This window comes from Meles meles, chromosome 13, assembly GCF_922984935.1.
Source record: "Meles meles chromosome 13, mMelMel3.1 paternal haplotype, whole genome shotgun sequence".
Lineage (NCBI taxonomy): Eukaryota > Metazoa > Chordata > Mammalia > Carnivora > Mustelidae > Meles > Meles meles.
This window is the reverse complement of record NC_060078.1, coordinates 27,602,226-27,628,996: the sequence shown is the minus strand read 5'-3', so window position 1 is coordinate 27,628,996 and position 26,771 is coordinate 27,602,226. Positions and strand designations below refer to the sequence as shown.

At 36.1% G+C, this 26,771-nt stretch overlaps 1 protein-coding gene across 1 annotated transcript in view; it reads left to right on the top strand.

The window, feature by feature from the left end:
- Positions 1-26,771, top strand: part of CTNNA3 (catenin alpha 3) — a 1,394,003-nt gene that overhangs the window by 1,317,965 nt on the left and 49,267 nt on the right. Inside the window, exons 14-15 of the mRNA XM_046026581.1 lie at positions 9,998-10,103; positions 16,813-16,947. Coding sequence (XP_045882537.1) covers positions 9,998-10,103; positions 16,813-16,947 — 241 coding nt within the window. The remainder of the gene's footprint in view (positions 1-9,997; positions 10,104-16,812; positions 16,948-26,771) is intronic.

Below are 26,771 nucleotides of genomic sequence, written 5' to 3'. Positions count from 1 at the left end.
CCCAATGTCTTATGTTTATATGTTTTGTTGTTTTTTTTTTTTAAGATTTTATTTATTTATTTGACAGACAGATCACAAGTAGGCAGAGAAGCAGGCAGAGAGAGAGGAAGGGAAGCAGGCTCCCTGCTGAGCAGAGAGCCCAACGCAGGGCTCAATCCCAGGACCCTGGGATCATGACCCAAGCCAAAGGCAGAGGCCTTAACCAGGCGCCCCATGTTTATTTGTTTATAGTTTCTCAATGTCTTATGAAAATATGTTCCAGAGTTTTCAAAGCCTGTAGGTCCCAAAGAAAAAGTGACAACATGTAATAATCACCTGAAAAACTTTCTCCACCCACCCCAGAAAGGATGCCTTTCCTTCTCTCACCCCAGGCTAGAGTCTGATGTGCTTTCAGTGATTGTGTGTGTTTCCTGTGTAGCCCTGGGAGGAAAGAAAAGCATGCTAAAATTAATGTGTAGTGTATGGGGGACGGGGAAGGAGAGCACCAGCAAGCCCATGAATTATCTCTCTAGGTAACTCTGCTTTTTCCAGACTTCCAAATTTCCCCAGACCTCACTCTTTGATATGAATTTTAAGTAAAAGAACATACAGCTAGCAAACCATTAAGAACCAAGAACTGGACACATTACTGGCAGTTAGAATAATACAGATCACGTGAAAAACAAATAAACAAATAAGTAAAAAGCCCCCCAAAACAGAAATGTAGCAAGCTGGAGAAGCATCCACCACAGCACCATCAATTTGTTCAGCTGATTCGATCTATGTCCAGAAAAACCAGTAACTCCCTCATAGGACCCAAGTCAGACTACTTGGTAGTAACTCATGAGGACTGTGATAAACAATAATAGCTCTCCAAGATGTCTACCTCCTCATCCCATGAATCCTGTGAACCTATGAATGTCACCTTCTATGGCAAAAGAGAATTTGTGTTGTTGTTGTTTATTTTTAAAGATTTATTTATTTACTTTAGAGAGATGAGGAGAGAGAGTGTGGGAGGAGGGACAGAGGAAAAGGGAGAGAGAGACTCTCATGCAGACTGTTGGGAGACCAATGTGGGACTTGATCTCATGACCCTGAGCTCAAGACCAAGATTCATACACTTAACTGACTGTGCCTCCCAGGCATCCCACAAAAGAAACTTTGTAATTGCAGTTATATTGGTGATATTGAGGTGGGAAAATAATCCTGTATTATCTGGGTGTGTTTGAAGTAATCACAGAGGTCTTTACAAGAAGGAGCAGGAAGTCAGAAAGAAGAAAGCCACTAATGTGATGACAGATTTGCAATTACCATTATTGTTGCTTAGGAGCTGGAGGAAATAGCTACAAGCCAAGGGACACAGGTGGCCCCTTGAAGCTGAAAAGGCAAGGGAATGGATTCCCCCTCACAGACTCCATCCAGAAGGAACCAGCCTATTGGCACCTTGATGTTAGCCTCATGAAATTAACTTATTTTGGATTTCTGACCTCCAGAACTGTAAAATAATAGATTTCTGATGTCCTAAGACACCAATTTGAGATAATTTGTTATAGTAGAAATAGGAAACTAATACAAGGACTCTGTGAGGAAGGATTAGCAGACCAACTGATACAAGATAGGATTGCAGTTCTAGAGACAGAGGGAGCGGTGAGAATCAGAATTAATGCAGCTCCCAGCTCTAGTTTTCCCTTTAGGTCAGCATGGGCATGTGCTTACCTTTAGAAGAACAGATGAGAGCAGTGTTTCTCAGATGTCTATGATCTTTAGATGTGATACGAAAGCAGTTTATATAACTGGTCATAAATGGGGCTGAGGTCACTGGAAAAAACTTCTATCTACGCACAAAAATTTTCACTAGTTTTAGAATCCTCAAATGAACATTAATGTCTTCATTTTTGGTTCTAGAAAAGCTCTGGTAGTCAATCATGGACTCCTACCAGTAGGCTAAATCTCTCTCTGAATCGAAAGTCAAAAGCGCAGCTGGGAAAGAAGAACACAATTGTGACCTTCTCTTCTCCCCTCCCCTCCCCTCTCCCCTCCCCTCCTCTCTTCTCCTCTCCTTTCCTCCCCTCTCCTCTTCTCTTCTCTTCTTCTCTTTTTTTTTTCTTTTTTCCCCTTAGACAGATCTGCTTTCAGTCCCAAATAGAATGAGAGAGAGAGAGAGAGAGAGAAAGGTCAAGTTGCTGATAAAAGAAATTGAATCAAAGGAGAGGTTAATTATTTCATAACTTTTGGAACTGGTCAGATAGAATATGATGCTTTAATAGAACCCCATACAGAAGGCTGCCTAGGAATCTTGTTCTTATGTACTTCCTACAATGTATGAAACATTCCACTGACTCAGAGCTATCCATCGAATTTCAGTGCTTCAAGATGAGTACTGATAGAAAACCTATGATGGTATATCCACCTACATGGTCTCTTTTAGTAATGACTTAAACTCCTTGCTTTTAAATTTAGACCAACCAATATTCATGTACCTTGAAGAAAAGTTAAGAAGCTTTGAGCTTTTATGCTCCTGTTTCCTTATTTATACAGAAAAGATAATAGATTCTAGAACAGAACATAATAGATTCTTGAAACAGATAATAGATCCTAGGAACACGTAAGGCAGCATAACTTGTCTTCTGCATAATTCTGGGAGTATCTGTGATATGATGGCTACTCTTAAATTTGTGGGTGATGCACAGCACTGGGTGTGAGAATTGAGTGAGAAAGTTGAGCATTTTAACAGTTCCTGGAACACAGTAAGTTCACAAAAACTTTTTAAAATAATGTACGCTTTCAGTATAAAATTATACAAAAAGTAGTAAAATCTTCACACTTAGGAAGAACTGGGGAAGGTTGTCTGTGTTATGAAAGACAAAAACAAAAACATCTGGTTAGCTGGTCTCTGCTTTGCCTACAAGTTAAAAACAAACTTTGCTAAGGAAATACTTCATTTTAATTCTACTCCGGCTTCCTCCAGGTATTTAGGGTTTGGGGACCTTAAGGAGACATCTTGAAATCCTTCTCTAAATGTTATAGTCTGTTTAATATTTGATACAATGCTAAAAAATTGTATCAAATTAGGGAATTTGAGGGCTGAAGAACAGAAAAGATTTATGGTCTATGTCTATGTATATGTATATATGCCAAATATAGATATAGATATAGATGTAGATATAGATACACATATATATGTGTGTATATATATGTATTTTTTTAGAAAACCAGTTTTTAGATTTAAAAAGGGGAGTTCCTACCCCCTATATGCACGCCCCATATATACAATTACAATAACAGCAGCAACAGCAATAATTATAACAATAACTTAAGGTATTTTCTCTGGGTTTATCCTCCCAAAAATCTCTGAAATAAGCCCTGTCCTTGTTTCATAAACAAATACAAGATTGAGCATGAAAGACCATCATCACCATGCACAAAATAGAACTTATATAGGTTTTAACTTTACTAATAGACTATCCGCAATGTGATCATTTCAAAAGAAAAAAGAGAATTGGTGTTCTGCCCAGGCAGAGTATATGTCTCATAACTTCAGCTGTATTGGTGAAGAACCTTGGTTCTCTCCCAATTTTTCTGAAGTGTTTGGTGACATCCAAAATACCCTTCACAGGAACACAGACTTTAGCTACTAAAAACAAAATATAGGATTTTAACATCTCTGGGAATATGTACTTAGGAAATGCTGTAAGATCCTTTTCTTTTGTTCCTGTATCCAAATAGAATATATATCCCAGCCTTTTTTGTAGCTACATGAGTCTATGTTTCTGGATTCTGAAATACGGGTTGGAGTGATGTGTTCCAATTCTTACCCTAATCCTTCAAATTTCCTGTGAGATTCTGATTTTTTTTCTCAAGTCAGATGTGTGGGTACTGCGGTCCAGCACAGCCTTAGAGAGGAGGTTATCTTGGAGCTGGAGACAGGGGCTTCACTGGCTATGTGTTGTATCATCCACCCTGACTGTGATGTGAGACAGGAACACATTCCATTGGATTAAGCCACTAAGATATTTTGATGTTACAGCAATTAGACTACCCTGAATAATATGGAACCAGAGGAGCAGAAATGAAAATAAAAATATGTATATAACTCTCAGACAATGTTTACCTTCTTTAATGGGGCAACCAACCCCTTTTCCTGACTCGAACCCCAAAGTTTCCTTAGGATACTAATTGCTCAGGATGATGTTAGCAGATTACTCACTTGCTGATTTTCCAATGACTTTTACAGAGTCCTCAAAATTTGAAAATAACACTTTACAAGAAAAAGTAACATCCAGAGGGAGAGAGTTGCCTAATTAAAATTACATGTTTGAATAGTAGGAGAACAGGGTGTCCTTGCTGGAGTCTGGTACCTCTCTTTATCTCATCATTTTTGGTTGCTTCCTGATAATTACTTTTTTTTCTTTTGTATCTAATTTCAGGATTACAATTAAGAGAATTCTGCTGGTACTCTTGTAGAGCTAAATCACTTATCTTGGGAGGTTTATACCACCAAAAAGATGTCACTAAATATAAATAAACTCCTTAAAAGGAATTAAAGAACAACACTGAACAACAACAACGACTCTGAACACAGAGTGTATGAGAGTATATCTTTTATAACCTAATGAAAGGATATTATGAACAAGGTTATACAGAGTTATGTTGTCATCAGGCATAAGAAAGGACTCAATTGAATCAAGTCTGTTCACATTGTTTGGCAAGTACTGTAATTTTTAAATAAAAAAGGCAAGGAGAAAAATTTTTATAAAGTACTGTTATTGATAAAGGGATGCAGAAAAAATGTGACATTTGCTGAGCATCTAATATGTGCCAAATATTGTAGAAATTACATGATTTTGTGAATCCTTACCATGTGGCAAATATCACAGTCACTTTAAAGAAGAGAAAATAAGTTCAGACCAACTGTTATTTACCCAAGGCTACATAGCTAATAAGTAGCAGAACTGGGATGCAGGCAAAATGTATTTACTGAGTCCATATTCATTTCACTCTACTCAATAGAATTGCGATAGTAACATCAAATTTGAGTGTTAGAATTAAATAAAACAACTCTGTCTAAAGTTAAGATTCTTAGATGAAAGTTCTAAATCTTGTATTATAAATAATTATCCAAATCCAGTCTCCCCTCTAGCATGGCTTATGTAATGGCTGAGTTTGAGTTCGATGTTAAGAATCCAAGAAAACAGGGCGCCTGGGTGGCTCAATGGGTTATGCTGCTGCCTTTGGCTCAGGTCATGATCTCAGGATCCTGGGATCGAGTCCCGCATCGGGTTCTCTGCTCAGCGGGGAGCCTGCTTCCCTCTCTCTCTCTCTCTCTCTCTCTGCCTGCCTCTCTATCTACTTGTGATCTCTCTCTGTCAAATAAATAAATAAAATCTTTAAAAAAAAATCCAAGAAAACAGAAGAGGAAGGAAGGAAGGGTACTGAGATGAGTAATAGAGAAAAAGTAATAGTATCTAGAGAAAGAAATCCCAAGACTATAACGTACTTTAAATGTCTATGTAATGTAACATATCATTATTTTGGGTCTAGGAGATAGATTTAGGTTGTGATTCTTAAGGCATGAGAAAATGGCTGTTGGCTGTTGGTGAACCTCTAAACTACCCAGCACTTAGATCTAACCCTCATCTTTTCTCTCTACTGCATTCATGGTAACTGTCATCTGTGTCTAAGGAGATCTTTACAATATTTTTCCTATGTTTATTTTATTATATTTTATTGAGGTATAACTGGCATATAACATTAGTTTCAGGTGTTAATAATTGACTCATATATATCAACCCCATCTTCTTTATCCATTCATCTGTTGGTGGACATCCAGGTTCTCCTGCGATTTGCAATGATGTGGATGGAACTAGAGAATATTAAGCTAAGCAAAATCTGTCAGTCAGAGAAATACAATTATATCTGACCTCTTTGATATGAGGAATTTGAGAGGAGAGGTAGAGCAGGGGTTCATGGAGGGGAAGGGAGGGAAAAATGAAACAAGATGAAATCAGGGAGGGAGACAAACCATAAGAGACTCTTAATCTCAGGAAACAAACTGAGGGCTGCTGGGGGTGAGGTGGGTGGGGGAGGGATGGGATGGCTGGATGGTGGACATTGAGGAAGGTATACGCTATGGTGAGTGCTGTGAATTGTGTAAGACTGATGATTCACAGATCTGTACCCCAGGGCAAATAATACATTATATGATAATTTAAAAATTAAAAAATTGATTAGATAATTGTATAGTGAAATTATCACAATAAATCTAGTTAATAATTAAAATTAATATTTTAATCTTGCTTTAGTGTGTTTTATTGAAAGAAGTATAAGAGAGTCATTAAAGGCAGATTCTGTGGCCAGATTGCCTGAGGTCAAATACCATCTTTAATAGTTACTACCTGTGTTATTTAATAAAAGATATATTTACCATCTCTCTCCTTCAGTTTCCTCACCTGCAAGACAAGGATAATAATAATAATTCTAAATGTATAGTGTTATTATAATGATCAAATAAGTTTGCATATGGAATAATGTCTAGTACATAGAAAATGCTAAATATATTAGCTATTATTAAGAAACAAAATATATACTATCATGTATTCATCTACTAAGTGAACGAAAATATCATGGGACTTACTTTATATAAATATCAAAAAGAAGAGGATTGAAGAGATAGATTTTGGTCTTAAAAAGGGTGTAATATTATGTTATCAAAAATTTAGGAGCTACAGGGCGCCTGGGTGGCTCAGTGGTTAAAGCCTCTGCCTTCGGCTCAGGTCATGATCTCAGGGTCCTGGGATCGAGTCCCACATCTGGCTCTCTGTTCAGCTGGGAGCCTGCTTCCCTCTCTCTCTCTGCCTGCCTCTCTGCCTCCTTGAGATCTCTGTCTGTCAAATAAATAAATAAAATCTTTAAAAAAAAATTTAGGAGCTACAAAGTGCAAAATGTATAATAAAGTTTTTTTGTTTTGTTTTTAATCAGTGGCAAAAAATGTCAAATGATTTCATACATATTCTCTACCTCTGAGAAGACAAAATAAGTCTATAAAACTAGGTATTTTATCTTTTTAAACCAGATCCCTACTTAACTGAGCTATTACTGACCAGCTGTATCATCTCATTTCTTGTGCTGATCAAAAGAGAAAGAAAGGACAGGTGGATGCCATAAATGGGGTGAGGATGTGGAAGGAATAAGAGTCAAAGTTGGGGCAGCATCAAAAATATCTGAAAGTTCTAGGTTGCACCAATAAATTAAGTTCCAAAGGTATCCCTTTCACTTGCCAAAAAAAATTTTCCATGGCCCCAACATTGCTGGGTTTTTGCAACCTTTGCCATTATACCTTCTAGCCCATAGTTAATGATTAGTTGCAAGACTCCCTACTCCAGAGCTAGATCTGCTCTCTTTTTGGCGGAAATAGATTATATTGCAACCACTATTTATCAAAGGTTTCTGGCCTCCAGTTTCTTTAAAATATTTCTAAAGTTTATTCCATCCTCCTCTGGGTATCTTTCTCTGTCGGATCCAAACTCAATGATTTAAGACAAAATTTGCTGACAGGAGATCCTGAGAACCCATTATGGAAATGAAGACAGCAAACAACCTTTGAATGCGTTTCCCAATTTAAAAAGCCTTCATTTCATAGCACGTCTCAGGCTGGAATGTTAAAAATTTATCACAGTTTCAGTAATTGCAGCTTCTTCTGGAAGCTTGGCATAATATGGAATCATTTGTAAAATGTGTATTTTGTTTGGCACTCAGTAGGAAGCTTGCCAGACAATACATTTAATTAGGAACATGAAGAAGAGAATAATTGTGGTCTGTCATAACGTATTGCTTTTAAGTTCTACACGTGTCTAAGATAGTGGTCTCATAACAATGTATGAATTTAAAGCTAAAGGTAATTTCCCTTTCATCAGTCTAGGATTTTTATATGGGAAAATATATTAATTTGATGGTGAAGTGTACATTAGCTGTATTCTTTAGATGTAACTCCTTGTCCATTGTTTAAGCTACAGGAGTGTTCCCTGCTCTCCCTAGAAACAACCTTTGGCCATTGTTTAAGACCTGGAAAATTGATACATTGCCTTTCAAGCATAGACATCTTTATTTAAGCTCAACTTTCTCTAGAGATGCATGGAAAAAATGAAACGCATTGCCTTTCTTGAAGATAACCATGTCCATAACATCTAGTTCTGCCTGATGCATTAAGTAAATTTGATAAGAGCAACTTAAACATTGTCATAATTAATGCCAGTGTTTAAAAAAAATTACAAAGCGACCTATGTCAGCAGTTTCGAAGAGACTTATGGTAATAAGCACATACTGAGGCCAGGTTTTCACTGTGTAAAACATGCTGTTCCATTTTTTCAGGAAAACTTTCTTATAATGAATTTGAGAGGCATCACAAGAAAAATGCAACAGAAGGGCTGTTTTGGCATACAGGGCACAAACATTTTGGTGTCCAGGTTTCTAAATATAGAATGCTCTTGTCATTTACCTTTGCATGAATCCTCTTCATCTTTTATTACTAGCCAGGCACTGTCTTCTTTGTGAGGAGGGATTTTCCTCTAACGGATAAATCTTATTTAGATTTCACATAAGGGCGTCTACTCTCAAGACCCATCCAAGGTGTAAATAAGACAAGGACAGAGATTTTCATTCCCCTTCTCTTCTAATGGCACTGTATTTTGGCCTCTCAGAATCTTCCTTTTCTCACACTGACCGGCTTAATCTTCCCCAGAGTCTCCCTCACAATCTCTGCTCCTTTCAAAACATCACAACACTTACTTTCGTGAGTGATTCCTTTAGGGTCCCATTTTGTGCTATGACAAGGAACAGACACCAACTTGGAACAGTCAGTGTGTTGACAGAAGAGGGTAAGGCACTGGAGATAGGGAAAGGAGAGCTTGGGGTGTATGCAAGCTCCATCCATTCAGGTAATCATTTATTTTTGAGGAAAGAGAAGATAGAAAAAAATATCTCCTTATGTGATCCCACAAAAGTGTAAGAAGTGCATTTCTTTCTTCTTACCTACCTTGTAAAGTCCATAAACGAACCCAGCTTTTATTCCATGGCCTTTGGAACTAAAATTAAAGTAACAATCAGAACAACAACAACTTGTGTTACTGAATACTTGTTTTTTAAAGCCATGTTCTGAGCACTTTTTAGACATTAGTTCATGTAATCCTTAGAATAACTCCATGCGGTGTGTGCTCCTATTACCACCAAGGAAACTGGGACACAAAGTGGCTGTTTATCTTGCTTAACTTGCACAAAACAGTAAGAAGTGGTCTGTTTTTGGAAGCAGTCCAAGATAGTGGGACTCCAGATTCATACTCAGTGTTACTATGATACTACAATAAATTAACTGTGAAGAAGATACAATATGGCAAAAACAAAATGCAATCAACTGAAAGATGGTTTAAAAAAAAAAAAAGGATTGTAGGGTTGCCTGGGTGGCTCAATTGCTTAAGCATTTGCCTTTGGCTCAGGTCATGATCTCAGGGTCATGTGTTGGGCTCCCTGCTCAGTTGGGAGTCTGCTTCTCCCTTTCTCTCTCCCTCTGCTTGTGCTCGTTGTTGTTGTTGTTTTCTCTCTCAAATAAATAATGTCTTTAAAAAAAGGATTATAAAGAGAAAGATTTAAAAAGTAGACTTGGTGATGAAAATGCAATGTTTAATATATATAAAACATCCAAAATCTCATGTTGCCTCTTAGAATTAGGAAAAGACCTTTGATCTGAGATATCTACTATTAAAAATACCTGGGAATGAAGATCAAATGGAGTTCATCTTCTTGTCAGTATTTCCTGAATCTCAACACAATGGGACTTCTTTTTTTTTTTTTTCTTCAATTTTTATTTAGTACCGATGTCTAATTGGTTTCTTCCCAAAACTGAAGTATGTAAAGTGAATGGCCAGTATTCTGGGGAGCAAATCTCATGTGTGTGTGTCTGTGGGTATGTGTGTACTTGTATCTTAACGTAAGACCCTACAACTTACAGGTATTCTTTTACTTTAAGGGGCAAAGGACCATTAAAGCATACAACTGATGTGATCTATGCAGCTAAAATGATATCAGAATCAGGATCAAGGATGGATGTCCTTGCTCGGCAGATTGCTAACCAGGTGAGTTCTCTACAAATGGACCTGATGAAAGTCTGTGCAAATTGTTCTCTGCCATCCACCACTGATTGTAAAACAAAGTTGGATTTTTATGTGATTGGATTGGTTTTTCCTAAATTATTGTTTAAAAATCTTACTGCATAATTAATACACAGGTAGTGGACAATTCATTCTAAGGCAGCTTAATTATTTCTTAAGACATTATTATTATTATTATTTAGAGCTTTATTATTCCTTAGATTTTTGAGCTTCAAAGATATGTTAAAATTATTTAAAATACCAACTTTTTTAGTTTCAAATAAACTCAGATTACTTTCATCGGCTCTAAGACTCAATGTTAGTTGTTTTTTTTTCTTAATACCTTAGATTTCTTATTTTTGCTCTTCAGAAATCAGTACCTTCCGATATTGATTATGTAAAGATTTTAATGTTAACAATATATTCTGGCATTCTATATAAAATTCTAAGACAAATAGTGATAGTAGAATACTAAAGTGAAGATATAAAATGCAGAAAGCATATATTCCTTATGGAGGCAAATGCTAAAGTTTCTAAACACTTGGGTTCCTTCCTTTCCTTCTTTGTTTTATCTTTTTAACATTTTTAATTGAATATAGTTGACATACAATATTATATTCATCTCAGATGTACAACATAGTGACTCAACAATTATATACATTACAAAATTCTTTTTTTTTTTTAAAGATTTTATTTATTCATTTGACAGAGAGAGAGATCACAAGTAGGCAGAGAGGCAGGCAGAGAGAGAGGAGGAAGCAGGCTCCCTGCGGAGCAGAGAGCCCGATGTGGGGCTAGATCCCAGGACCCTGAGAATATGACCTGAGCCGAAGGCAATGGCTTAATCCACTGAGCCACCCAGGCGCCCCGATACATTACAAAATTCTTATGCTATCAGTATAGTTGCCATCTGTCACCATACAAGGTTATTACAATATTATTAACTGTATTCCCTATGTTGTACTTCTCATCCCTGTGACTTATTTATTTTATAAATGGAAACTTGTACCTCTTAACTCCCTTCATCTATTTGACCATCCCCCCACCCTCTTCCCTGTGACAACCAAGAGTTTGTTCTCTTTTTTGCTTTGTTTCTTAATTTTAAATTATTTTTAAATTTACTTTTTTATATTTTAATTGAAGTATAATTAACATGCGGGATTATATTAGTTTCAGGTGCACAATATAATTGTTGAACAATTCTATACATTACTCACTTTTTTCAGATTTCTCATATCTTTGTTACAATTTTCTGAGCAGCGGCTACATTATTAATTACCTTTAGCCCAACATTAATTGAAAAATCTGTCAATTACTTTAGTTAATGTATTGAGAAATATACTTAATGTTTTATACTAAAGTATAGTATTGTACGTTTTTATAGTATTCACCTTCATAATATATATTTATTTTCCTTTGGGAAAAAAAGCACTTTTCTTTTTGATTTTGCAACTCTTCTACATTATTTCTTGCTTATATACTTTGAGGGAAACTTTATTCGGCTGCTTCTTATTATGTACCTTTTTTATTCTCTGTTTTTTGAAACATGATCACCTTTAAAGTGTATTATTAGATATTTCTAGATATGGGGAAAACGAACAAGAATACTAACAGAGACAAATATTTTTAAATTTTTCTTGAATATACATATGTATATTTTAAGTATTTTGCTACTTTAAGCATTATAAGCATTTTATTTATCTTTTTAGTATTTAGTATTTACAGTTAAAACAAATGCTATCCTAATACAAATCAAAATACAATATAAATAGGTGATTGAAACACAATCCACTGATAATTTTCTGTATTATAGGATTTTTTTGCATTTACTTCTAAGAGAGAGACCAAGTAGAGTAAGTGAAACCATAATGCATTAGACAGATTTACGTGTGCTGATAACTTTTTAAATATTTAATACTTCCTGTCCATGTGCTTCTGTTTCTCTTAGAATGCAGTTTTCAAAGTTCAAAAAATTGTGTCACTTGGAATTTTTTTTTCTTATGTTGATCTTTTTTAATTGCATCAGATTCACCTTGCTACAGGTACTTTTATAACATAGCTTTACTACATTATACTGTTGTTTTTAGCTTGATCCAAATCACATGGAAGAAAGAAAGTATTGTCTTGCTTCCATAGCTTTCACATTTTAAAAGAAGATTAAAGAAACAGTCATTGAGTAATGAAAAATTACAAATGATCCTCTTTGGCTCTTTCCACTTCATATAGGAGAGTAGTTTCAAATTACTTTTGTTCTGAACAAATAGGGTTCTGAAGAATCAAAAATGATAATTATGAAGCTGACTCTTACTATAGAGATCATCTGGGGAGATTGTCTATGACCATGTTTCTGATATTTGATAGATTAAAATTTCTAAAAAAATTAGACTGCAAATAATATCTGAAATTTATTGTGGAATGCAATTGAATAATATAAGCAAGACAATTTTCAGTGTCTGTGTATTATGAAAAGTATCTGCTGGAACATTGGTTGCTTTCTATTTTGAACAACCTAATTAGTTCAAAAATTTTTTTAACAATTTTTGTGATTCTTTCAGTCTTTTACTACTAGAGTGTCAGAAGATCAAACATCAACCACTTTTTAATTCCACCCATCGGACTTATGATATTTTGATCTATATATAGTGTCAAATTTATTTTTATTCTCTAACATTTCAGGTCAAAATTCTTATGCAGAGAGAATGAAGAGAAATTACATTAATTGAGCGTCCTAATTCTATCTACTTGGACTTTCTTTTTTCCTTTTTTCTTTCTTCATTCATTTTTTTCACCCTTCTTCCTGTTTTGCTTCCCTGAATGTATGTTCATTGTGTGTAATCAAATATAATTTACTACTCTGGCTGCACCCTAATTAACTGTTTAACATCCAGAACTTTAATATAAACTCACTTGTCCCAATCAGCCAACATCTTTTGGGCTTTAGAATTACCTTGACATGGTATGGTAGGTCATTTATGCCATTCAAGACATATTGCTTAAGTTCTGTAGAATTCTAGCATAAATTCTGTCTCTATTAGGCAGTATATTCATAACAGAGAAGATGTTGTTAGCTATCACAATTCTTAAACATTCTACCCATGAATAAAGAGAATGACATGTTAGAGAAGTACTCTTCTTACGAATCCAAGATTCCAGACTCTCAGTATGCATCTCTTTCTATTCCTCAACCCTATACTGTAATTCATTATGTGAAGTCGATCTTCTAAATTAGATGAATTGAATAACACCTCACAAGGTAGGAAACATACATAGATCTCAATTAATTAGAGAAGCTGTATATCCCAAATAGGAAAGAGATGAAGAGGAACTGAAATAAAATGAATATCTGCTAAGGTGTTTTGCACGAGGACAAAATTAGACTTTCTTTCCTCTGAGTGGTGTGTCTGAGGCCTATAATATTCCTTCATTATAATTTTGCTGAAGAGAAGATACCCACAGTATCTGCTGGGTCCTCCCACCTAATCATAACTGAACACAATTAAAATGAAATTTTGGTGTAAAATAAAATGAAAGCCAATGCTAATTCAAGATAGGACAGCATTTAAAAAAAAACAAGATAAAGGATCACAAGCCAAATTGTACACAATGCATTTAACTTTGAACAAAACAACTAACATGTAATTTATATTTTTATTTTAACAAAATGCTGTCAGTGACTAGCCTCATTTGAATTGTTTCCCTGCTGATGTTATGAGAGTCAAAAATGTATTTTTTTTTTAATATTTTATTGTTGGGGCGCCTGAGAGGCTCAGTGGGTTAAAGCCTCTGCCTTCAGCTCAGGTCATGATCCCAGGGTCCTGGGATCAAGCCCCACATTGGGCTCTATGCTCAGCCCGGAGCCTGGGTCCTGGGATCAAGCCCCACATCAGGCTCTATGCTCAGCCCGGAGCCTGCTTCCTCCTCTCTCTCTCCCTACCTGCCTCTCTGACTAGCTGCAATCTCTGTCTATCAAATAAATAAATAAATAAAATCTTTAAAAAATATATATTTTATTGTTTCAGTGTTCCAAGATTCATTGTTTTTGCACCACACCCAGTGCTCCTTGTAATACATGCCCTCCTTAATACCCACCACCAGGCTCACCTACCCCCCCCAACTGTATCCCCCCCAAAATCCACAGTTTAAAAGTATGCAAAAGAGAAACTTCTGAAGCATTTCTTATATCATTCTAATATGTCCCTTAAAAATATATTCTAGGTGCAACTTGCAACAATATTTGTATTCTGATGCTATTATCTACCTGAAATTTATTTTGAGCAGATATTGATAGCTAGATTTGTCCTCCAGATTAATAAAGCTTATAAAAATAAATGCATAGCAGTTTCTCAGGAATTAAATAAGGATAGATACTAAAATATATCATCTGTTTGTATCTTCTTTGAAGTATAGTTGACACAGAGTGTTATATTAATTTCAGATGTACAACCTAGAGATTTGAGAACTGGATTTGTTATGCTGTACTCACTACAAGTGTAGCTACCATCTGTCACCATACAATGCTATTACAATACCATTCACTATATTCCCTATGCTTGTACTTTTATTTCCCTTTTATGCCATCAGGAAGCTAGTGTCTTCCACCCCCCTTCACTCATTTTGCCCATCCCCTACTCCTTTCCCTCTGGTAGCTATCAGTTTGATCTCTGTATTTATAGAACAGTTTCTGCTTTTTGTTTGTTTGGTTGTTTGGTTAGTTTTTCAATTGCACATATAGGTGAAATCATATGGTATTTGTCTTTCTCTGTCTGACTTATTTCACTTAGTGTGATACCCTTTAGGCCCATCCGTGTTGTTGCAAATGGCAAGATCTCATTCTTTTTTTATGGCTGAGTAGTAGAAACCTTAGTTTGCTAACGAGCAGCAGTGATTGGGCATAGCAAAGAGGAAAAAATGTTCCAAGTATGCTGAGATCCAAGGAGTTGAATCATCCCAAATTAATGACTGGCCAAATTTAATAGATGGGAGAGAGAAAAAAAGCATTCCTCACTGAGATGGTTAATAGAGGGGGAAAAATGGGTTTTATAGTAGGCAAAGTGGGTTATGAGATAGTTGAAGAATGTGTGTTGAGTATGAAATGATGAGACAAATAATGGACTGGGCACATCCATGTGTATCTTCTGAAAACAGGGCTGGGTGACAAAGATTTAGTTATTTGCATTTTTGTGATACTTGAAGCCGTAACAGTGTGTACTATTGTGCAAGGAGAGGGTGAGAATCAAAAGATGTCCAAGAACAAAATCTGAGAACGTCAATCAAGCAAGCAGCACTGAAAAAATTTTAGAACTCATGGTCATGAACAGGAAGAGGGATGAGATTATAAAGTTGTGGGAGGGTTTTTGTTCTGAGGCACATCGTGTTGAAAGAGGAAAGAATAGAAAAAGGAGACATTAAAACTGCAGAAAAAGATGGACTCATTTGGTAATATATGATCCCAAGGAAGATGAAATGATACAGCTTCTGAGCTGGAGTAGAAGTAGAGAAATGAACCCTAAGGGAAGGGAAAGGTCATGGATCAAGCCCTTTGCTATTACTGGTTGCTTGAAATTTCTGGTCTAGAAATTCACAATGACACCTAATATTTTTTTATTAACAAACTTTGCCAGCGTAGCAGAATTTAAACTGCTGTCTGTAATTGCAAAGTCATTTTAAATGTGTCTTAAATAAAGTTTATACTCCAGTAAGGGCAAAAAAAAAAATTATGAAGCTTATGGAATAAAGATCTTTAGAAGTATTCATTTTGCTAATTCACTCTTAAAATTCAGACTGAAAGGTAATAATTTTTTTTCTTTTTTTTTACTTCTACTCTCATTATGAAATGATGTATTCTGTGTTGGTACCAAGCATCTTGCTAGAAGAGTGAAGGCTGGTTTAATGTGAGAAAACCACCTAGGCAACAAGCCATCTGCTTTTCTGTTAAAAAAAAACTTAAAAAAAAAATCTATGCATTAAAATGCTAACCAGATGTCCTGGTCAACATCTCATCTTAATAAATTGGGAAACAATAACCAATGTGTGTTACCATGTTCTACCACTTGATTTGCCTAAAAGTCCCAAGCAGTGTTCTTTTTAAAGTTTTTTTTTCTTCTTTTTTTCTTTTTAAAGATTTTAAAAATCTTTTTAAAGATTCGTTTATTTATTTAAGAGAGAGAGAGCTCAGGTGAGCAAGAGGAAAGGAGAAGGAGAGAATCTCAAGCAGACTCCCCACTGAGCACAGATGCACAGAGCTTGATCCTAGAACAGGGAGACAACGACCTGAGTCAAAGGCAGATGTCCAACCATCCGAGCCACCCACGTGCCCCTGAAGAAGTATTCTAATAGCAACTGCAAGTGAAGGAAATAATTGCTTTTTAAATATTTATTTAGATTTACCTAAAAATGCAATCTGAAGACTTCTAACCTTTTCATAAATTAAAGGCAGTTATTTTATGTAACTTTTCCTGTCTGAAAAGTCCTTGACTATTTCTATCATCCGTGCCAAAGTCATTAAGGTTGAGGCATGAATAAACTCTTCTAATGTTGGAAACATATCAGAATCTGTGGAATCTGGCTGAGAAATGGGGCTCCATGACAATAAAGTTGATCCCTTATGAGGTACCTCCAATGTTGGTATTAAAGCACTTTGATCTACTTATTACTGATTTTGTTATTTCCACTTTTATCTTTTATGCCTATTTAGTGTCCAGATCCATCATGCAAACAGGATTTGTTGGCCTATCTGGAACAGATTAAGTTTTACTCTCACCAGCTGAAAATCTGCAGTCAAGTTAAAGCTGAGATCCAGAACCTGGGAGGAGAGCTCATCATGTCTGCTGTGAGTACTGCCTGCCATTTACACCATCACATGTAAAGGATTCTTGAAACAAAGCAGCGATACCCCTCCTCACCTCACTAAATCTTTAGGTCTATATAGGTTAGAATAAACTGAGTTGGAGTGTATTAAATTGCACGAAATTAAATTAGCAAGGAATCAAACTAAAGAAATGTTATGTCAGTACAACTTGTCTTTACGCCACAGATTTTAGAATGAATCAGGATTTTTAAGCCACTTAAATAAGAAATAGATATTAATTTAGAACATGGTTTTCTGACTTCAAAAAGGGGGCAGATGGATCTCTGAATTGAATTTTATAATTTTTATGAAATATGTGCCTATGGATTTACAAATCTTTGCAAATCAATGAAGAAAATGGCTTCATTACTAGTAATTTATATTCATTTTCCCATTATCCTTTTCTATAACATAGAAATTCAGGCCTTGAAAAGTGTTATTTCTATATGTAATTGTAGAAGTGGAATATAATAGAACATACGTGGTCTGGAAAAATTTTCATAAATTCTTTGGTGACCCTGAGTTTCAAACCACTATAAAATGATCATGGTAGAAATAATGTCTAACTTTTCTACTCATCTTTTAATAACAGTAGATCATTCCTCTAGAGCAAGCATGGTAATAAAATAATATTTGATATCTATATTGGATTCAGTTATCAGTGACTTTGTGAAGGTCCTTGACCAAGATTATAAATTTAAGTTAAAGTGAAACATCATGAACATTCTAGGAACTTATATTCATGAGGACAAATGATAACAGCATACTTATAAATTTGTAATTTCTAGGACTTCTATAGCCTGACATTGGACTTTCCCCTCAGTGAACTAACATGCTTTAAAAGAATGTGATTGCAAAAACAAAAACAAAAGGTTACCATCAAGAGTAGAAGGTAGGGAACTAATTCTATTGAATTCTAGCTCTTGCCTATATTTTCCTTCATTTGATCCTCACAATAACATACCAGAGAGATTGTTTATTTGCTTGTTTTATTTTCACTAACACTGGAAAAAAATGACATTCAGAAAAGTTGAAAACTTCCCCAAGGTCATACTAATAAATTTCAGAATGGGCTTAACCTTCAAAGGCTTATGTCTTTGTTATTCATGTGGACAACCTTGAATCCATGATGAAACTGAAGAGCACTGATCAAAAGTAAATAATGTGGAAATGATGTCTAATAAGTATTAGAGATAAAAATATTTTGTTTCCTTGACATTAAAATCTTGCAAAAACAAGAAACACAAACTAACACAACCTGTGCAATATTGGTGCCCTGGCACTTTTCAAAAAATGCATTTTAGGGTGCCTGGGTGGCTCAGTGGGTTAAGCCTCTGCCTTTGGCTCAGGTCATGATCTCAGGGTCTTGGGATTGAGTCCCGCATCGGGCTCTCTGCTTGGCAGGGAGCCTGCTTCCTCCTCCTCTCTCTCTGCCTGCCTCTCTGCCTACTTGTGATTTCTGTCTGTCAAATAAATAAATAAAATCTTTTTAAAAAATGCATTTTAAGTAGTCCCAAACCATATACACAGAAATCTGTGTGGGTATATAAATACATACTTGCATATAAGTGCGTGTATGCACACAACATGTATATACATATATACACACTTTGAAATAGTGTACCTTTACTTTGAATTATTAGACATTCAGTCTTCCTTTTCTCATTCAACATTATGCTCGTTTAAAATGTGTAAAAGATTATTTATTTGAAGACCTAAGTCTACCTTCTGTTTACGTTTGTCTATTTCACGCAGTCACACATCCACCATCATTCATAAAGCCTAAATCCATATGAATTTTATTTTCCCATTATTTACTACTTTTGCAGGTTGTTGAAGATAAACTTTCACAAAAAATATACTGTTAAACTATGTTACTGTTAATTGTTCTTCCAAAATATAATTTCCTCCAGATGTACAAATTTGTATTTCCTGTTTGGTATGATGATTCAAATTCACAAATTTACCCATATTTTCAGATAGATTAGGCACAAGTTTATAAGCCATGATTTACAATTTAAAAGCTGAGTCCTTATATAAAATAAGGAATAGTGTTGCAAATCCAAAACTATTTTGTCATCATTTTCCCCACAATTTCCCTTTAGAAAAGATAAATCTGAATAAAGTGAACATTTAATGCCCCCTTTTAAATACCTTACAGCCATCTGCTTGCAGGTAGATCTTGAAAAGCTTTTTAAATACATTCATTTACATGTGCCAAAGAACACTTGCTTTAATCTCTTGGTGACCCTGAGTTCTTGTCTTGTCATCTTTCCTTTTTAAATTGAGAAGAAGCTCTAATCTAAGTCATCCCTCTTCTCTGAGGTCTTTGAAAAAGTAACAAGCATGTTTCTAAAGCAGGGAAACTTATTAAAAATTACAGAAATTTATTATTCTAAGCTATAGATTATCCAGAGCTCACTAAGTGAAGTTTGCATTTCAAAATCGGGTTCATGAAGCATTACTTGTAGAAAATATATTTGATTAAAAAGAAGTAGGGAGAGTGCTTTCAGGGCCTGGGGTGTTAGGACTTAGGAAAAGAAGATGAATTCATAGCATAAAAGAATTTGAAGATCATTCTCATAACAGAGCATTTAATTAAAATTATTCTCTAGTCAGTCTTACATCTGTCCGCAAGCACTTATTCTGAAGCAGCGTGTTTTATTTAGAAGGAAGCCGAACTGTAGTTAACTACTCCAAACCCCCAACTATGATTTGAGCATCTGTGTGTCAGGTGTTAGAAAACATCTGGGGGATGCTGAGATGCATACATGATGCTTTCTTTAGGATGATCAAGTACATGTAAAATTAATACATATACCCGAATGAATACCCAAATATACACAAATGACTCTAAAACCATGTGATAGACTGTGTCATTCGCGTTATGCACAAAAGCATAGTAAGAGGTGAGGGGATAATTAACTGCCCTGACGTAGCAGGTGGGCAAGAGAAAGCTCTATGATTGACTTGGCTGTAATCTAAGCCTTGATGAATAAATAAAAAACAAATGTCTACTCTTGGAGAAGGAGAGGACAAGGATTCAAGGTGGCACAACTGAAATAAAACGATAGAAATAGGGAAAGGCATTCCACGGAAATAGCAAGCAGTCAGATGTGATTGGAAGTAATTTTTCTTGGTACTGTTGGTGTGTGGATTGGGGGAGGGGGGAGAGAAGAGAAGCTGCCAAGGAAAGAGGGACTGTTTAGAAAGGGTCATTCATAACATTTTAACTTTACCCTGCAGGCGACTGAGAGTAATTGAAAAATTTTAAGTTCAAGATGGACATAAACAGATCTAGGTATTTGGAAATTGACTCCTTTTGACAGGGCTGTGATAGATGGAAAGACAAGGGACTGGAGGATAGAGGAGTATTTAGGAATGATTTTTAAAAATAGCCAAAGAGAATAAAAGCCACGCTGCCGCTAAGAAGCAAAAGAAGAAAACCCGAAGCAGGGCCTCTAAGACCAGTGGAGTTGGGAAGTCCTCTGAAAAGCAGGGCCTTGGAGGATGCCCCTCTAAGCGCAGAGGCTCAGGTGGACCAGTTGGCCTCGGAACTGGCGTGATGCACGGGGCAGCTGGAGTTGGGTCTCGAGATGCTGAGATCCAGTCTGAAACAGAAAGTGTAGGCTGTTGGGAAAATCCACCCCCACCCCCTGCCCCCTGCTCAATGAAAGAACCCGCATGCCAGGAGGAGGTAGCTGATGTGCTCCTTGTTTGGGGACTGCAGGGATCAGACAGAAGCTGACAGGGTGCAAAACCTATGAGTTCTCAGGGCTGCAGCCTGCATAGTACAGGGACAGCCTGTCACGAGGCCACCAGAAAGAGGAGCCAAAGGGTCTGCAGGCCGATCCAAGGTCACCCTGGGCACTCCTGATGAAGAGTTTAGTTTCAATTTCTTTTAGGCTCTCCGTCCTGGAGCAATTCCCCTCCCTGGGTCCTGTGGGGGTTTGTTTTGAGTGCAGGCCCTTTCCAGGAACACTCTGTTGGACAGATCTGGGGTTGGTCTGTGCATGGCTGGTCAGGAGATCTGGTGCCCTGACTGCTGGAGAGATTGAGACCAGCGTATGGGTTACTGTCAGAAAAGCACGGACCTATTTGTAGGTTTTCAGATGAAATGTCTTTCCCCTCAGAAGAAGGAGGTCCATTTAGAAGAGCCTTCTATGATAAGGCGAAGTGAGCATTCAGCATGTTGTAGAAAGAATGCTTTACTTTAGGATGAGATTAAGCAGCTGTTGGTAATAAGAATTATTGGGGAAGCTGTCTAACTTTACACTGGTGCTCATCTATAAAAGAACGTCCTGTCAAACGGTATTGTGCTTTCCCTGTGTCATTGCACTATTAAAACTAGTTTTGGGGCGGGGGGGGGAGAAAAGAGAGAAAGAAAGCAGAAGAAAGAAATAAAAAGAAAGAAAAGAGAAAGAAAACTCTAGGTTAAGGCAATTTTGTTAAGAATGGAGAGGAGTGGATCCCTTCAAGCAAAACTTTGAACTAAAAGTTGATTAGAGTCACTCTATTGAATGGTAAGAGTGAAGAAGAAGGAAGAACTAAGACTTTCCTCCAAGCTTTTCAGATTTGGTAGCTTACTTAGTCAAAACTGGCATCACTAAACTATATATAGATAAAGATATAGGTATGTTATATTTATACTTTTATAATATATTATATATTTCTATTTTATAAATATATAATTTACATATTATTATGTTATATATAATAATATAATAATATGTTATTATTATATTATATATAACATTTATATTTATATAAATGTAAATATATTTATATAGATAGATATGGAAGGAAGATCATATTAGGAAGAGTAAGGCAACTCATTTGGATTTTACTTGTTGAATTTAGTGACTAAGCATCATTCAAAGAAAAGGTTCTAGGAGAAGCTGAGTATAGATTTATGGAACTCAGGAGAGGGGTATGCAAATGAAATAGATGGAACCAATACAATAAAAGTATGTTGACTAAGAAAAAAAATAGCTGAGGCAGGGATCCAGAATCAATCTTTCATTCCTTCCCTGTCCCTCCCTCCTTTCCTCCCTCCCTCCCTTCCTTCCTTCTTTCCTTCCTCTTTTTCTTACACCCACTGATTTTAATGTGCTTCTGTCAAATACAGAGACTTGACTGTGACAGTTTAAAAAAAAAACAAAAACAGAGGTTTACTCTCTCCATAAAAACTGTCTGAGAATGGGCAATCCAGGACTGTTATGGAAGCTTTGCAAAGTTATCAGAGAATCAGTCACTTTAGTCTTCCTGCTTTATTATTCTTGGCTTCTGACTTTCATTCTTATCAAGGTCAAAATATGGATGTTCTAGCTCTAGCTGTGGCTTTTATATTCCAGACAGTAAGAATGAAGAATTGCAGAAGCAAACATCCCTTACATTTTTAAAGTTCCCTTCAGATATTTTCACTTACATATTATTGGCCAGAATTTAATCATCTGGCTCTATGTAACTGCAAGAAAGGCTGCAGATATAAAACTTGTCTGTTTGTATGTGTTTTAATCTGAGCACATTGATTTCACCTAATTAAATCAGTTTTGTTTCTTTGTAAAGGAAGAGTGGATATTGGGTAACAACTATCAATTTCTATGATATGCTTCTACATTTACAAAAATCACAGTAGTACTCACATTCATTATAATTATCTGCCATTTGATATATATTCTCCTCTAGACTATAAGATCCTTGATTGTCGAATGATTGAAGGTATAGTATCCAAAGATTATAAATAACACAGAGAATTCAGGTTGACTTCGCCTTAATATGTATATTGGATTTTGAACTGATAAAGTGTCTTTATATCTTTTCCAAAACAGTATCAGTAACATGGTAAAGGCAAAAATTAGGTCATGGTGGGACAAATACTGAGTATGCAGTGACAGAAAAAAAAAAAGATAGGAAAGAATAAATTTTCCAACAGTCTGTAGTTGAAAGGAAGCGGGAAGAGAGAGAGAGAGAGAGACACCTGGGGGGAAGAAGGGAGGGAAGGTGGGAGGCTGAAAGAAAGAGAAAGACTTGAGGGGCAGATGGGATTACTGGAATCTCCTTCTTCCTACTCACCCTCTTTACCCCTCCCCTTCTCCCATCATCCCCCTCCCCTTCTCCTCCTCCTCCTCCTCCTCCTCCTTTTTTCTCCTCCTCCTCCTCCTTCTTCTGGCTTACATTTTTATTTATGTACTTTTTAAAATGGAAGTAATTGAGTAAATGTTTAGGTAAAGACTAGGAAAGACAGAAAGAACAGATCTATAAAAAAATTAAGACCATGGTGGATAGAATAAAATCTTAAACAAGGAAGAGGGAATGGAATTAGGAAAATAGGAAGAAAGATTAGATTTGGAAAGAAAGAACTTGGGGAACCTGGTGGCTCAGTGGGTTAAAGCCTCTGCCTTCAGCTCAGGTCATGATCCCAGGGTCCTGGTATCAAGCCTCACATTAGGCTCTCTGCTCAGCAGGGATCCTGCTTCCCCCCCTTTCTCTGCCTGCCTCTCTATCTACTTGTGATCTCTCTCTCTGTCAAATACATAAATAAAATCTTAAAAAAAAAAGAAATTAAAAAGAAAGAAAGAAAGAAAGAAAGAACTCCTGAAGGATAAAGATTAATGCAGATATAAACACATTCAGATACAGAGGAATGGAAAGAACTTCCTGTTGATGGATCCCATATTTTGGTAAAATGGGAATAGTTTTCTGTTAAAACTGATTTGAGTGTTCTATCCACAGTTTTATTTTAACAAAAGAAAAAAGTAACGATGTCCATATCTTTAAATACTTTTCAATATTGCTTGGAAGAGAAAATAAATTAACAGCAGTGATTTGATGCAGTAGTCAGAGATAGTGTATGCTAGACATCGTTCCGCCAGAGCTGAGCTCCAGAGCATTGCCTGGATCATGGAACCTGACTCAGCTTCAGCTTATCTTTCAGTCACAAGAAAATGAAACCAACTTGGCCTTCAATGGCTATCCTCTCTCAAAGAAAAGGGAGTATATAAAAATTTAATTTAAAAAATGATAGCAAATCATGACAAAACTATATAATTAAATGTGCTATTGCAGATTAGTTTCCATAGCCACCCTGATGTATTAATGTACTAATTTAGTGATACAGTAAACATATAACTCTAAGAAGATTAAAATGTACCTGAGTTACCTAAGGGCAGCTCCATAAATTTTCTATCAATTGTTCCTCTAGTGTCCTTATGCATGGTACCAGGTGGGGAAGTTATTGTGTTTTGTGAAAGAAGTCTCACCATAAAGAAATGCATATTTTTATATTCTAGACTGTATCTATTGAAAATAAAATTCAGGAGAAAAAAAATCAAAAATTAAAATGGTTTTAAACTCTTAAAACTACCCTTTCCTCAAATGTTATGCCTTTAGGCCAACGATTTTTTTATGCTACTTAAAACTGATTAATTATGTAATGGCCACATTTTGTGTGTTTCCTTTAATGTGTTTAATTGTGCTCTCTTACCCTGAGGCAGGTGTGCCAAAGCCACAATTTTAAAAATTGGATAAATAAATAAAACTAATCAGTCTGGGGGAAAGATCAGCAAGATTGAGAATTTGCCAAGCGACTGCAATTCAGCTGTAGCAGAAATCAAGGGTCAGTGTGCATTCAATTAGGAATGAAAGAGAAAAGCAACAATACAGCTATTGACCAAAAGAGCCACTAGGGCCTACAGAACTCAGGCAATTGAGTATATACAGAATGACTTAGTAGGTTAATGTGCTTGCCACGTTAAGACATTAAGGGAATTAGTTAATGAGCTTTCTCAACCTACTGCAATCATTTGTAGTCATCAAGAAAATGGGAAAAGTAAAATAAGATTTGGAAAATTAACTGAAGTATTTAGAGATTTTAAAAAAGGACTGGGAGACATATATTATGGAATGGGGAGAGATGTAAGAAATGAAGAAGGGGGGAAGAATGGAGAGAAGGACAAGGAGAAAAAGTAAAAAGGAGAAAGATGCTTTGCCAATAAATTTCTTCTCTGGAGTGTTTTTCGTTTGCTTGTTTTATTAATGCTAGGTAGGAAGGAGGCAAGTGGAAGAATAAACCTTTATGTTCAAAGAATATATTTTAAAAACAAGCATTAGCATAGGGATTTTTTTTTTTTAATATTGCATTGTAGTGAAGTAGACTAAGAAACTTTCTTGGTATCTAGGTAATCTGATGTCACAATGGATCAGATTTTCTTGATAAAATTGTAACATGGATAGATTATTTCCAAGGTGTAATAGCCAGTGCAGGGAACTTGAAAATAATCTGCTCGTGTTATAACTATCTAACTCAAAGTAATTTTATAAACAAATAGGTCAGGGATTTTCTTTTTCTTTTTTATTTTCTTTTCTTCTTCTTCTTCTTCTTCCCACCACCCACCCCCCAACTGAGAAAGTGCATGCAAGATGTGGGGTAGGGGCAGAGGGAGAGGGAGAGAAATCCTGAAGCAGACTTCCCGCTGGACATGGAGCCTGTCCTAGGGTTCAGTCTCAGGACCCTGATATCATGACCTGAGCCGAAATTAAGAGTCAGATGCATAATGGACTGATTCACTGAGGCACTCCATTAGGTCAGGGACTTTCAAAGACTTGCCCTAAGAAATCTACTGGCAAAGCCAGGACCAGAATCTAACTCTCATGCTCTTTATTACTACTGAAAGTAAGCCCCATGGACTTCTAGGGAATTTAGCAGCAAAATCTCAGGAAGTGGTATTGGTACACTGAGCCAGGATTATTGCTACAGATATCAGGATATGGTTTTATTTTATTTTTTTTTAAGATTTTATTTATTTATTTGACAGAGATAGATCACAAGCAAGCAGAGAGACAGGCAGAGAGAGAGAGAAGCAGGATCCCTGCGGAGCAGAGAGCCCGATGCGGGGCTCGATCCCAGGACCCTGAGATCATGACCTGAGCTGAAGGCAGTGGCTTAACCCACTGAGCCACCCAGGCGCCCCCCAAGGAATGGTTTTAATAGAAAGATACAGGAAAACATTGACCAGAACACAGTAGTAACTGATGATATTGGTGATTTAATGAGCCCAGGTTCTTATTTATTTATTTATTTATATTTTTATTTTTTAGATTTTATTAATCTACTTGAGAGAGCTAGTGAGAAAGAACACAAGGAAGGGAGAGGCAGAGGGAAAGAGAAGCAGACTCCCCAGTGAGCAGGGAGCCTGAGGAGGGGCTCCATCCCAGGACCCTGAGATCGTGACCAGAACTGAAAGCAGATGCTTAACCTACTGAGCTACTGAGGGGGACCCATGAACCCAGATTGTTAAGAAAACCTGACTAGAACACACCCTTTAGCTTCAAGATGAGAAATTAACATGAGGTAATACTGGAAATCTGAGTCCACGTTAGAAGACTCACGTTATAATCTAGACATCAATATTTTGTATCTATTTTTTCATATATTTATAAAACTAAGGTTTGGGATTAAATGTTCTCCATGTTTCCTTTCATAATTGATGATTGTGTTCTTTGTGCACTTCTCTTTCTCGTTTTCTCTTGTGTATATTCTTTTGTTATTTTCTTTGTGATTACCATGGGAAGTACATTTATCATCTTAAAGTTACAACATTCTAACTTAAATTTATGCTAGCTTAACTTCTATAAAATACAAAAATTCTTTTTCTTTAACAGCTCTATCCTCCACCTTTTTTAGTTGTCAAAGTCACCAAAATATGTCTTCATGCACTGTGTCCAAAATAAATAAAAGTTTTAATATATTAGTATCTAAAATTATGTAGAATATAAAATGTGGAGTTAAAAGCAAAATTCCATTA